This window comes from Labeo rohita, chromosome 9, assembly GCF_022985175.1.
Source record: "Labeo rohita strain BAU-BD-2019 chromosome 9, IGBB_LRoh.1.0, whole genome shotgun sequence".
NCBI lineage: Eukaryota > Metazoa > Chordata > Actinopteri > Cypriniformes > Cyprinidae > Labeo > Labeo rohita.
Window position 1 is genome coordinate 19,103,097 of NC_066877.1, and position 13,304 is coordinate 19,116,400.

Here is a 13,304-nt window from a genome sequence, read left to right on the forward strand (position 1 = left end):
GTCTGTAAAAAATCATGAAAAAGGCCAAAAAAAAAAGAAATTTCAAAAATGACTTGTGACTGTCTTAAAAGCACCGGTAAGAATGTGTCACTGAACTACATAATTTTGTGACAAGTTTGTTGATTTTCTTTTAAGTAAAGAAACGAATAAACAATTTTTGTGAAGAAAACAATGTAAAGAACAACTGAAACATTTAATAACAAATGTAACTAACAAGGTCATTTAACCAACTTTTGGTGCTTTTGGCAGTGTGGGCAGGTGCCAAATCCTGCTGGAAAATGAAATCAGCATATTTAAAAAGCTGGTCAGCAGAAGGAAGCATGAAGTGCTCTAAAATTTCTTGATAAATGTGTGCAGTGACTTTGGTTTTCAAAAAACACAGTGGACCAACACCAGCAGATGACATTGCACCCCAAATCATCAAAGACTGTGGAAACTTAACATTGGACTTAAAGCAACTTGGGCTATGAGCTTGTCCATTTCTTCTTCTCCTTAGCCCAAGTATGCCTCTGACGTTGTCTGTGGTTCAGGAGTGGCTTAACAAGAGGCATACGACAAATGTGTCCTTGACATGTCTGTGTGTGGTGGCTCTTGATGCCTTGACCCCAGCTTCAGTCCATTCCTTGTGAAGTTCACCCAAAATCTTGAATCGATTTTGCTTGACAAGCCTCTCAAGGCTGCAGTTCCCTCAGCTGGTTGTGCATCTTTTTCTTCCACACTTTTTCCTTCCACTCAATTTTCTGTTAACATGCTTGGATACAGCACTCTGTGAACAGCCAGCTTTTTTGGCAGTGAATGTTTATGGCTTGTGAAGGGTGTCAATGATTGTCTTCTGGACAACTGTCAGATCAGCAGGCTACACCATGATTGTGTAGCCTAACTGAGAGACCATTTTCAAGGTTCAGGAAACCTTTGCAGGTGTTTTGAGTTGATTAGTTGATTGGCATGTCACCATATTCTAATTTGTTGAGATAGTGAATTGGTAGGTTTTTGTTAAATGTGAGCCAAAATCATCACAATTAAACCAGAGACTTAAACAGTCTTATTTCAGTCTGTGTGCATTGAATTTATTTAATACACAAGTTTCACAATTTGAGTTGAATTACTGAAATAAATGAACTTTTCCACAACATTCTAATTTATTGAGATGCACCTGTATATCATTTAAAGACAACTATAACTAAAAAAAAAAAATACATTGAAAAAATAAAAATGAATAATTTTGTGGTTAAAAATCGATATATCCTCAGTGTAGCCTTATTGTTAAGCCCTGCTATGTCTTTTACTTGTTTTATTTTAGTCTTTATTTATTCTGTTCAAAATGAAGATAAAGTGCATTTGGACATTTTCCATTTCTTTTATTCTCATATATACACTGCCAGTCAACAGTTTTTGAACAGTAGGATTTTTAATGTTTTTTTAAGTCTTTTTTGCAAGCAAGCAAGCCTGCATTTATTTGATCCAAAATGCAGCAAAAGCAGTACTTTTGTGAAATATTTCTACTATTTAAAATAACTGCTTTCTATTTGAATATATTTTAAAATGTCATTTATTCCTGTGATCAAAACTAAATTTTCAGCATCATTACTCCAGTCTTCATTGTCACATGATTCTTCAAAAATCATTCTAATATGCTAATTTGCTGTTTAAGAAACATTTTTGATTACTATAATTAATATCCATTTTTAAATCAGTTGAGTACATTTTTTGAGGATAGTTTGATGAATAGGAAGAACCAAAGATTAGTATTATTCTGAAATAAAAAGCTTTATTGTACACTATAACATTGTACCCTATACCACTCAAAAGCTTTGAATTGATCAAAAGTAATGATAAAAACATTTTTGTCACAAAAGATTTCTATTTCAGATGAATGCTGTTCTGAACTTTCTATTCATCAAAGAAACCTGAAAAAGAGACTTCTTTAAAAATCTTACTGTTGACTGGTAGTGTATATATATATACATTACAACATTTTTTTAAGGCAAAGCATTTCACCATATTAACAATATAGCTAAGTATAGACAGTAGACACCTGTGATTTTTTTTTTTTTTTTTTGGTAACATATTTTATGTCTATTCCATAGACATTCCAAAAAAAACTACCAGGCTGGTTTAATATTTTCCCGCAAACCTTTCCTGATTCTTGTCTGACTGATGTCTCGCTTAAGCTAATGGCTGGCCACCCCAGACGCTTCCTCCCTGGTTTACTTTTTTCAACACTTCCCTCATGTTTTTTCCTCCTCCCCTGCTTTTTTTTTTCTTCTCTTGAAAGAGAACAGTAATTTGTCCTGGCCTTAGAGAGCTCTAAAGCCTTTCTCTGACAGAGAATAATCCACCAGGATCCAGCCACTGCCGATGGGCCAGAACATGCCAAGTCTTCCCTCCTTTGTGTGTGTTTTTGTGTGAATGTGCTTGTTCGCTAACTCTTAAAGCTGGTTTTCGAGCCCGGGCTTAAAATCGAGGCGTCCTGCTGATCCCAGACTCCATTACGTTCTTAATGTGTGACAGCTCAATGCTGAGGATGCCTTTAAAATGGGTGTTTTCACACATATCTGGACTTGTTTCGTCCTTTTTTGGAACGGTGGAGATTTTTTTGTGTCAAGAGGATGTTTTTGGGGATATGCTGTGATTTTTCTTTTCGCACACAATGAACAATAGATGAATTATGGTGAAGTTGTAACTAAAAGAATGGGAAACAATACTTTACATGCCTTGTTTACTGACTATCAAAGTAGAATTTTTTAGCAAATCTCGTTTTTTAATGTCAAAATAACTTTGAATTTCCCCAAGTAAAATAACTTCTGTACAAATTTCCAATCAGTCTGAGTCTCCTGCAGTATGTCCCTTAGCATGAACTGGCTGAAGGGGTGGGAGAGCGTATATTTGGTAGTTGCGCTCTGCTTATGAGCAGAGCTGTTGTTTTATCAGGACTGTGTGAATGTGTGTGTGAGTATGTGACTCATTTGCCTGTGATTTGTATTGAGGAGTGGGCAAATTGAACCTGAGTGTTGGTCGTGCTTAATTGTCGTCGCCAATTAGTGCATTGTTGAAAGCCACAATGGCTCCACTGTAGCGAGGGGAACGTTCTCCTTTGTGCTTCTCCAGTGGCCCACAGGCCAGTCAAGACTCATTTAGGACTCTGACAACAAGGGGCCAGAAATGCCATCGGAAAAAGACAACAAAAGGGCGGTTTAAGGAGAAAAAGACGATGGCAGAATGGAGACAGGAGGGGTGGAGACAATAGTGACATGGGATAGAGCACCAAGGTCCAGTTTTTGTGAAAAAGGGGTTAGAATGTCTAATTCAACCGCCTGGTTCGCGAATGTCCACCTGCCGCAGAAAAACACAAACCTGCGATCAGCACCCAGGAGTAACAGGTCTCAACTTCAGCTTTTTTTTCATGTTTTTTACAGTAACTTCGTTTTGTTAGACATTTTTCTGCAAGCATGTGAAAAAACGAGCTGGACAGATTTCGCTCCCCCCATGACGTAGAAAGGGGATGTTATTATAATATTACCACCCCATAATCTGCACGTTTCCACCCATAGATTTAGTTTTTGCAAGCAACAATGGTGTACCAGTTCAAACACCTTGCCAAAAGTCAAACATTTTATGCTCCTACGCCCTCCACAGATGATATAAATACATTTAGACAACTTAACTTATTGATTGCCATCAGGATGTGAAGAGACTTTCAACCAGCATAACGAAAAATGTATGTCTTTACTTTAAATAAAATATCAAACCCAGTCCAGTCCAAAATGTATTTAAAAAAAAAATGTTTTTAGGTTTTATCTAAATATAATTTAGATTCTTTGGTGAATAGAATGTTCAGCAGTATTTATTTATTGTAACAGTATAAAAGTCTTTTAATCCATATTTTTTTTAAATCAATTTGATTAATAAAAGTATATATATATATATATATATATATACACACTGCCCTCCAAAAGTTTGGAAACATATAAATATATATTAAAAAATATATAAGTTTTCATATTTATTTTATAGCATCTAAAATAATTTACACCGGTTACAATTTTCTAGGCCGATTCCAATTTCTGATTTTTTGGTAAGTAAAAAAAAAAAAATAATATGATTTGCCGAAAAAAAAAAAAAAAAAAAAAAAGTAGTTAAAAAGTAGGCCTAGTTATTTTTAAGAACTATAATTAACAGCATATACAAAATAAAATCTACTTTTTAAAATGCTAAATGTTGTTTTTGTAATAAAAGAAATAATTAAACAATTACAATTCACTCAAAGTCTTTATGAATGGGTCACTGAATCATTGACTGCCAATACTGATTTTTTTCTTCTAAGAACTACAATTGACAGCATATAAAAAACAAAATCTACTTTTTAAAAAGCAAAATTGTATTTTTGTAATAAAGGAAATTAAACAATTACAATTTACCCCAAACTGCACTAACTAATAATGGGTTGCTGCATTTAACAAAATCAATATGCACAATTCTTTTAAATATGAAACCAAACCACCAGTAGGTGGCGGCAAATAACCATTTTAATGAGTGAGTCATTCATTTAACCAATTCGTTCAACCAGCTGATTCATTCAGAAATTATGCAAGTCTTTACTAATGGGTTACTGAATCATTGACTCACTCGATTTGTGCAAACACGTTGATTCATTCAGTAACAAAACACTGCTGTGTTGCTCAGAGACAAAACAGTTCCACAGTGGCTTTGATTGGAACTATTTTCGTTAGTGGAATTGAGCAAAAACAGTCAATATTGCATGTAAAATGTAAGTCAATCAATATTACATTTTTGTTTGTTTAACTACTATTGTATAAAACCAAAGTCACATTGCAATCGTAAACAGATTGCGAGCATATCTGCCCGGGCCATTGCCAACTAAAGGGAAAGGCTCAGAACTGGCAAGACATAAGACAATTGGCTGATTCCAATCCCTGGCCGGTCGATCGTTGTATCTCTAAAATAATTATATAAAAACTATAAATATCGTATATGCTATTTTTATTTTAACTGCCGCAGTTTTTCTCTGGTACAGCGGTACAACATCAAAGCTTTTCCAATTCCGTATCCTATCGCTGTACTTCACAAAATACAACAAAAGCATCCCATATCATATCATCTTCTCGTGACAGAGACAGGAAAGCAAATGCAGATGAGAAAAGGTCAGTTTGGTGAGATTGCATCACATTGGCATTGTGTATGAATTGTCCGTCCACACACAGACATGGAGAGTCGATTATCGGATAAAAGCATTTGCCCAAACACAGGTTCAGACATGTAAAGAAAGAGAGGAGGGAGTGGAAAAGGAAAAAAGAGGAAAAACCAACCACCATGGGATGTTTTCATGCCCAGGAGACATCACAAAATAAAACAGACGGCTAGTGTGCACCACACCTCATCACGCTTCAACATCATTTGACGTTGACAACGCTCTACTGCTCAACTAAAGTAAATCCAAGCTTGACTTATCTAGAGCATGACTGAGACTGATTTTAATCAGCTTATATTTCCTCCCCATATCACTATTTAAACAGACTAGCTAAGTACTATAGATACAATATGCATACTAGCAATTTCCCTAGCAAGGCCTAACATACCATGGACACAGAAAGAAAGTCAGTTGGAGCTCATGTGACTCCTTAAGGTGGGGTTTTGGAGTTAATGTGTGACATTATGCGTAGGTAACCTATGAAACAGGTGCACAAATGGCTGGAAAGATTGATTCGGTTACCATAGCATTTAAGACACAATCAAACATCTCGAGCGTTACAAGGAAAACAATGTAAGCGGCCATTTGTGGCCGCGTCTGTCTCAGTGATTGATTCCCGAGCAAGTCTGTGGCATGTAGAGCTCTGTTTACTCTCGTCTTCTCAGTCTTTCTGTGAGCTGATGTCATCTAAGTGTTAATCGAGCATTAGAAATACCTGATGGAGCAGCCGGATTGGTCACTTGCACTTTTTAAACGCACACATATACTGGCACACACCCTGTGAGACCTTTGGACTTATAGAAAGCTGTGAGATTACAGTATACTGAATCAACAATGAGAAAGAGAGAGAGAAAAAAAGAGGGAGAGAGAGGGAAAGAGAGAGCCACCCTTCTGTGAAGAATTCCTAAACATGTTTTCTGTCTGACTAAGTGAACGGAGGAGTCTGTATAGTGCCAGTGAAGGCGTGTAGGCAATAATTTGTCACACGTTCCTTTCAATAGCACAATAATTTGACTGTACTTCATCAGTATTATTTACTATACTCTACATACGGTGGTTCCCAGAAGTAATAACTTTTTAAGTGGTTTTTGCAATGACTTTTAGCTGTTCCCAAAAGTGATTTCTAGAGTCATTTTTCCTCAAGATTACACAGGTCTAGTTCATCACGTTAAGTATGAACATTATTCACTAACATTTGACAAACTGAGTGTCTAAATCATTTTCAGTGTAATAAACGTCTTTTTAAAGGGGTCATCGGATGCCCATTTTCCACAAGTTGATGAGGTTCTTTAGGGTCTTACTGAAAAGTCTATAATATACTTTGGTTAAAAATTCTTAATGGTAGTGTAAAACAACACCCTTTTTACCTTGTCAAAATCAGCTCTGCAAAATTCATCCCATTCTGGTCGCGGTTGCTTTAAATGTTAATGAGCTCTGCTCTCCCCGCCCCTCTATACTCTCTGTGGAGTGACGAGCCTGTTTACTTTAGCCGCGTTTAGCCGCTAAATTTGCTAACTAGGACTTTATTACGAAAGGCGATCGCAAAGATTTATTAAAAAAACCCTTATAATCACTTCTGCTGTAAGTGAAGCTGGATCACGAATGATTTGCACAAACATAAACAGATATATGTAGATCGGGAGGCACATTTCCTTCACAAACAAATGTAATCCACTGCATCTTCAGCGGCTCAGATGTCGGGAGTAAATGACAACCACTATCATTATTACATCCGGCAACACATCACCTCAATCACTCAATCGAAGATATTCTTGTCCAACTTACATCCCTGCTCCAGCATCGAAACAGTGGAGGTTGGACAGTTACAACTGATCTGAGGTAAGACGCTCATGTCAATCAACAATCATGGGAGTGGCCTCACACTGTCAGGCATCTGAGAACGGCTCGATTTGAAAAAGGGAATATTATTTTTACAGATTAATTAAATACATGGATTTTTATCATTACAGAGTAGATTTTTACATAAACTGCCAACACACATTAATGTTCAAACAACATGTAAAAGTGAACTTAGCATCCGATGACCCCTTTAAAAGATTTTTTTGGCTTGAAAAGTGTCACTGCTGTCTTTCATTGAAATAAACGTGACTTTGTTTTTTTATTTATTTATTTTTTTTTAAATCCAATTCAATGCTATTTATATATTTTTAAATTAAGCTGACAATGTTATATGTGACCACGGACCACAAAACTAGCCATAGGGGTAAATGTTTTGTAATTGATATCTAAATAATTAAGCTTTCCATTGATGTATGGTTTGAAAGCACAATATTTGGTCGATATACAACAACTTGAAAATCTGGAATCTTGAGGGGCAAAAAAAATATTGAGAAAATGGCCTTTAAAGATGTCTAAATTAAGTTCTTAGCAATGCATATTACTAATCAAAAATTAAGTTTTGATATATTCATGGTAGGAAAAATATTTACAAAATATCTTCATGGAACATGATCTTTATGCAATGTCCTAATAATTTTTGGTATAAAATAAAAATCAATAATTTTGACCCGTACAATGTATTGTTAGCTATTGCTATAAATATACCTGTGCTACTTATAACACATAGGTCACATATTAGTATTATTTATATTTAAAAAAATATAATAATAATGTAAGTTTTTTACATTTCTATTTCACTTTTATTTTTATTTCGGTTTTAGTCATTTTAATATGTCAACTTAAATTTGAGGCAACGTATTTAATTTTCACGTTTTTTTTTTATATTTCTGATATTTCAAATAAGTAATAATTCTATTATATTTCAGCTTTATTACAGAAAATGCTTTTTATTGGTTTTATTTTTTTAGTATTTGGTTAAAGTTACCAAAACACTATATGGCAAAAGCATTTAAATCATACATGGAGCTACAAATCACTCCTGGAGATTTGCAACTGTAGGTTCAGGGCTTTACCGCAAAACAGGACAAAAACAAACATCACCATATTTGGAGTCGTTTTATTTGGTTGATGATTCCAAACATCACAAATATGTAAACAACCTCTGAACTCTGACCTAGAGATGGCATCCTAGTGCACACTAGCTGTTCACAAACAGAGTATCAGTGTGGCAAGGTGCTGCTCTCGGTTGCTTTCTTTGTCTCGACGAGGCGTGAGTGATTAAGCTTGCGTTAGGAGTCATTATCTGAGTGTTTGCACAGCTCCGTCTGTCCTGAATGGGCCCAGTGGGTAAACACAAACGTAATACAGGATACACTTGCACAAGAGACTCAAGGCCTTTTCATAGTCAAACACACACAGACACACACACATCAACACACTCACCAGTGCCATTCACTTCCCCCCTAAATCTCCTCTGACTAACTTAAACATCCTCATTACGGATAGATGAGTAACATGTGGCATCTTCCCAGTACTTTTTTAACTAACATAAATTACATTGTGTTGATCTGTTAGCCATTGTTCAGTGTACCTAACCAGTGTATTTAATTTAGGGTGGAACTATGTCATGGTTCAGGATGTATTAAATGATTAAAAGCTTCATTTCATACAATGATATGAATGATGACACCTGTTACACCAAAACCATCGAAATAGTTTATATTAGTCTATAAATGTATAGATAGATAGATAGATAGATGGGGTCGTTTTTCCACACCGATGACTGTCAGTGGCCCCTGGTGAAAAAGGGGTTGGGGCCTGAAAGTTGTGGGCGTGTCATTGCGGGTGGAGTATTTTCACTCCACTGAACCTCTACGGAGTGAGTAATTACTGGCTCCGCAGCCAACAGAGGGAACACACGCTCTGCCACACAGAAAAATACGTTCTCAACAAATTAGTGGAAGAAGTTTGGCGTGGAATTGTGGAGTTTATACATATTAAAGTGCGTGAGAGGACTCCAAAGGACTGCTGGAAAACACTGAAGGAAATGGCAGGAAGCACCTGAAACCTGTTGCTCTGAGCACTAATGCGCAAGGTGATTTGATTTTTTTAATATTCACCCTTATCATATCTTAAAAAAAGGAATTTATTTTTTGGACGACAGATTTATTTTTCATATTTTCTTCACGATATTTCGGCGTCTTCTTTTTTGTTGTTGTTTTTGTTGTGAATCCGCCGGATTGCATTCATCGGATGCATTCACCTGCCATGTGGAATTTAAAGCAGATCTGAAAGGAAACCGACGCTTAAAATGTTACTTTGTTACAAAGTATCTGCGGGAAATGAACTTTCGACCTTAACATGGTTTAACTCGGTGAATGATTGACCATTTAGTCCACGGATACGCGTGCTTTTCCATGGTACGTTCTGACGCTCAATTCTGTTTATGATTTTCTGTAGAATTATTAAGCTATTGTTTGATTTAACAGTAGTTGTTCTCTCACTCTTTCAGCCCGTGTTTAGGATCATGGTCTTTATGAAATGCACTCACACAGTTGGAAGAAAGTGTGCTCGGGATCTGGAATGAAACTTCACTGTGATTTACAACCTTGTGGACTGTGGACATGCTGCTGGAGCAATTAAGGTTTCCTTTTGGGATTTCTTCTTTCCGAAACGCAGCAATAAATTAAAAAAAGAAAGAAAGGAAGCAGGGGGAAAAACCTGAGCTGAGAAAATACTCAAGAATTGAAATTCATAGCTTTCCAGTATGAGGAAACCTGCGGATAAGCATCATTTCACTATGGAGACCTCAGGGATGCACCTGGTCGGATTTTGGCTGCACGTTCTGCTGCTGTCGCAACTGCCTCGGCTCGGCGAAGCCGCCTCTAAGGATATAGTGTGCGAGCCAATCACCGTACCAATGTGCAAAGGGATCGGATACAATCACACCTACATGCCCAACCAGTTCAATCATGACACCCAAGATGAAGTCGGCTTGGAAGTGCACCAGTTTTGGCCGCTCGTCCGCATCCGTTGCTCCCCAGACTTGCTTTTCTTCCTGTGCAGTATGTACACCCCCATCTGTCTTCAGGACTACAAAAAACCGCTGCCGCCTTGCAGGTCCGTGTGCGAGAGGGCTAAGAGGGGTTGCTCCCCCCTCATGATCCAGTATGGGTTCGAGTGGCCGGAGCGGATGAGTTGCGAGCAGCTGCCCATGCTGGGTGACACCGATCGGCTTTGCATGGACAGAAACAGCAGTGAGACCACAACTCTATCACCTCCTTTCCCCAAACCCACTCCTAAGGGAACGCCACGACATAGAGCCACTGCAAAATCCGCTCCGCCACAGAAGTGTGACCGCGAGTGCCACTGTCGAAACCCCCTAGTGACTATTAAACAGGATGCACATCCTCTTCATAACCGTGTACAGACTGGCTCTCTACCCAACTGTGCCATGCCTTGCCACCAACCCTACTTTTCCCAGGATGAGCGTGCCTTCACCACCTTCTGGATCGGCCTGTGGTCGGTGCTGTGCTTCGTCTCGACGCTCACCACCGTGGCGACCTTCCTCATCGACATGGAGCGTTTCAAATATCCAGAGCGCCCGATTATCTTTCTGGCCACTTGCTATTTGTTTGTGTCGCTGGGGTATATCGTGCGACTGCTTGCGGGCCATGAGCGGGTAGCTTGCGAGGGCACCGGTAACCAACAGCACATCCTCTACGACACCACGGGTCCTGCCCTTTGCACGCTAGTTTTCTTGCTCATATATTTTTTTGGAATGGCCAGCTCCATTTGGTGGGTGGTGCTCTCCTTCACCTGGTTCCTGGCGGCAGGAATGAAATGGGGCAACGAGGCCATTGCAGGTTACTCGCAGTACTTCCATCTTGCTGCTTGGCTTGTCCCTAGCGTCAAGTCCATCGCTGTCCTAGCTTTGAGCTCGGTGGATGGAGACCCCGTGGCTGGGATCTGCTATGTCGGCAACCAGAGTTTAGAGAGCCTACGTGGCTTCGTATTGGCACCACTGGTCGTCTACCTCTTCACCGGCTCGCTCTTTCTCCTGGCCGGATTCGTTTCGCTCTTTCGGATCCGTAGCGTTATTAAACAGGGTGGTACCAAGACGGACAAGCTAGAGAAGTTAATGATCCGGATTGGGCTCTTCACCGTCCTGTACACCGTGCCCGCAACTATTGTGGTGGCGTGCCTGGTGTACGAGCAACATTACAGGCCAGGTTGGGAGCGGGCACTGGCCTGTTCTTGCCCGTCCGAGCGCCAGCGGCTCGGCTTGGGCCCGGACTATGCTGTCTTCATGCTGAAGTACTTCATGTGTCTTGTAGTAGGCATTACCTCAGGTGTTTGGATCTGGTCTGGGAAGACTCTAGAGTCCTGGAGACGCTTTGTGGCACGGTACCTCCCCTGTAGGACCCGGAAGCCACCTGTATCCGGCTCGTCCATGTACAGCGAGGCCAGTACCGCTCTCACAGCTCGAGCTGGAACAGCACCCACTGGGACCTATCACAAATCAGCACCCTCATCACATGTCTGAACATTGGCCAGAAAGCCCTGGTCCTTAATAAACCCTACAACTGTCAAACGAGTGACACATGAAGTGTGCAGGTCATGACTCTGAATGAGCAGGTGTCTATTTGACCTTCCAACCTCACCGGATTTGATGGACGGGATGAATATATTATGAAGGATTTTTACAGACTATTTGTGGTTGTTTTATTGTTCTCATTCACTGGTCTAATTTGCAAAGCAATGAACGTGTTGATACTTTGTGAGGAAAAGATTTACAACATTGTAGCCATCTTGTTAATTTTAGTACGTGAATGATGAAAAAATCTGACAAGGTTAATACTTGATATGAGTCAAGACAAATGGAGGGGATTGTGGAGATATTTATTTGTGTATTCTTGTAAATATGCTATTCATGAGCGACTGAACAGTCGCCCTGCTGTTTGTGACTGTCAGCATTTTACAGGATGTCAGGATCATTTTAAATACCATCTCCAGGCTACTAATTTACAAATGTGGACGTAGGATGTAAATAGGAGCTTTCATGCATTTTCTGTAACCAAGAAGACTTTTCAGCATGTTGTGCAAGTTGAGGTCCAGCGAAGGAGTTGTTGCACAGTTCTGCACAGGTTAATGTTCTTCAAGGTCCCTCAACTGCCACTTATCAGAGCTATCTCTCCACTGATAATAGATTGTTGGTTAGCATCTATTGGGCAGATAGGATGTGTATGTTCCATCTATAGAGATGTTTGAAGAGTCTGTAGCATGAGCTTGACTTCCCTCTTGTGGTCATGGGTTTAACTCTCATGAGGTTCACGTTAACCAGCAGCCTAGGTTTGTTGAGTAGAACTAGGCCAAATATGAACTGGTTTTAAATTTCTTCTGGTCTGTTCATGTCCTTGTCAAGCCTCATGATCCAGTCTTTGGTTATTTTGTCATTTCACCTTATTTGTGTTTTGAATCAGAAAGCCAGTGTTGGGTGTGCACTTCTAGCAGACAGAATCTGTAAACTTCGTTTTTGTAGATCTGTGTAAAAACTTTAAGTGGAGGTATAAATGTAAGCATTGTTTGGATTCTTTTTGCTGTCCAAGCTGTTGTAGAAATAATTTTCCTGTGTAGTCTTTAAAATGCCTCACAATTTTGCTGCATGTCTGGTTGTGTGTACATACTCGTTTGGCTCGATTCATATGTAAATCTTGTAGAAGACATGTCCTTTTATGAATCCAGACTGCAACTTTGTACATATGTTTTGTAAAAGATGAAATACAGTGCTACAATTTTAAAGAGATTCTTAGATATTTATGAAAAGTGTCTTTTACATGTTTCTTTTGTTTCTCTTAATGGTAGAGAATAAAAGTGAGGAGCAATTTGTGAACCTGCAAGTCAAACGTTTGGTCCATCATTTATTGTGCTTTTATTTTTACTGCTGTTTTAGAGGAGGAAAAAAAACATCCAAAAATAATGTTTAATATTGTTTACCTTTCTAATGTTTTGTTAGTAGAATGCTATCAATTTCAGATTTTGTAACAGGCACTAAAAATCTGCACTTTATTCATATTTTTTAACATCGTTTAAAACAAACACGGTTCTAACAAAGTTAATTAGCCCTTATTTTGAAAAAAAGAGCTGTGAGTGTTAAAATCCCTGGATTCATTTTTCAGTGTAATGCAACAAAAACACAACCCACCGTTTTGACAGTTTGGAGTGACCTTGTAAA

General features: G+C 38.6%; 1 protein-coding gene across 4 annotated transcripts; it reads left to right on the plus strand.

Annotated features, from left to right (window-relative positions):
• Window positions 1-8,915: 8,915 nt before the first annotated feature.
• fzd5 (frizzled class receptor 5) lies at window positions 8,916-13,041 on the plus strand. 4 transcript variants are annotated; one of them, XM_051118832.1, is made up of 3 exons: window positions 8,916-9,164; window positions 9,353-9,489; window positions 9,582-13,041. In XM_051118832.1, the coding sequence occupies exon 3, from the start codon at window positions 9,837-9,839 to the stop codon at window positions 11,613-11,615; it is 1,779 nt and encodes a 592-aa protein (XP_050974789.1). In that variant the 5' UTR covers window positions 8,916-9,164; window positions 9,353-9,489; window positions 9,582-9,836; the 3' UTR covers window positions 11,616-13,041. The 4 variants fall into 4 exon arrangements, with proteins under 4 accessions (XP_050974789.1, XP_050974788.1, XP_050974787.1 ...); XM_051118831.1 differs by having other exon boundaries at window positions 9,356-9,489; XM_051118830.1 differs by having other exon boundaries at window positions 8,916-9,489.
• The last annotated feature ends 263 nt before the right edge of the window (window positions 13,042-13,304 follow it).

What these genes read in the sequence shown, in the direction of transcription:
- fzd5 (XM_051118830.1), top strand. Translation starts at nt 9,837, where the DNA reads ATGAGGAAACCTGCGGATAAGCATCATTTCACTATGGAGACCTCAGGG.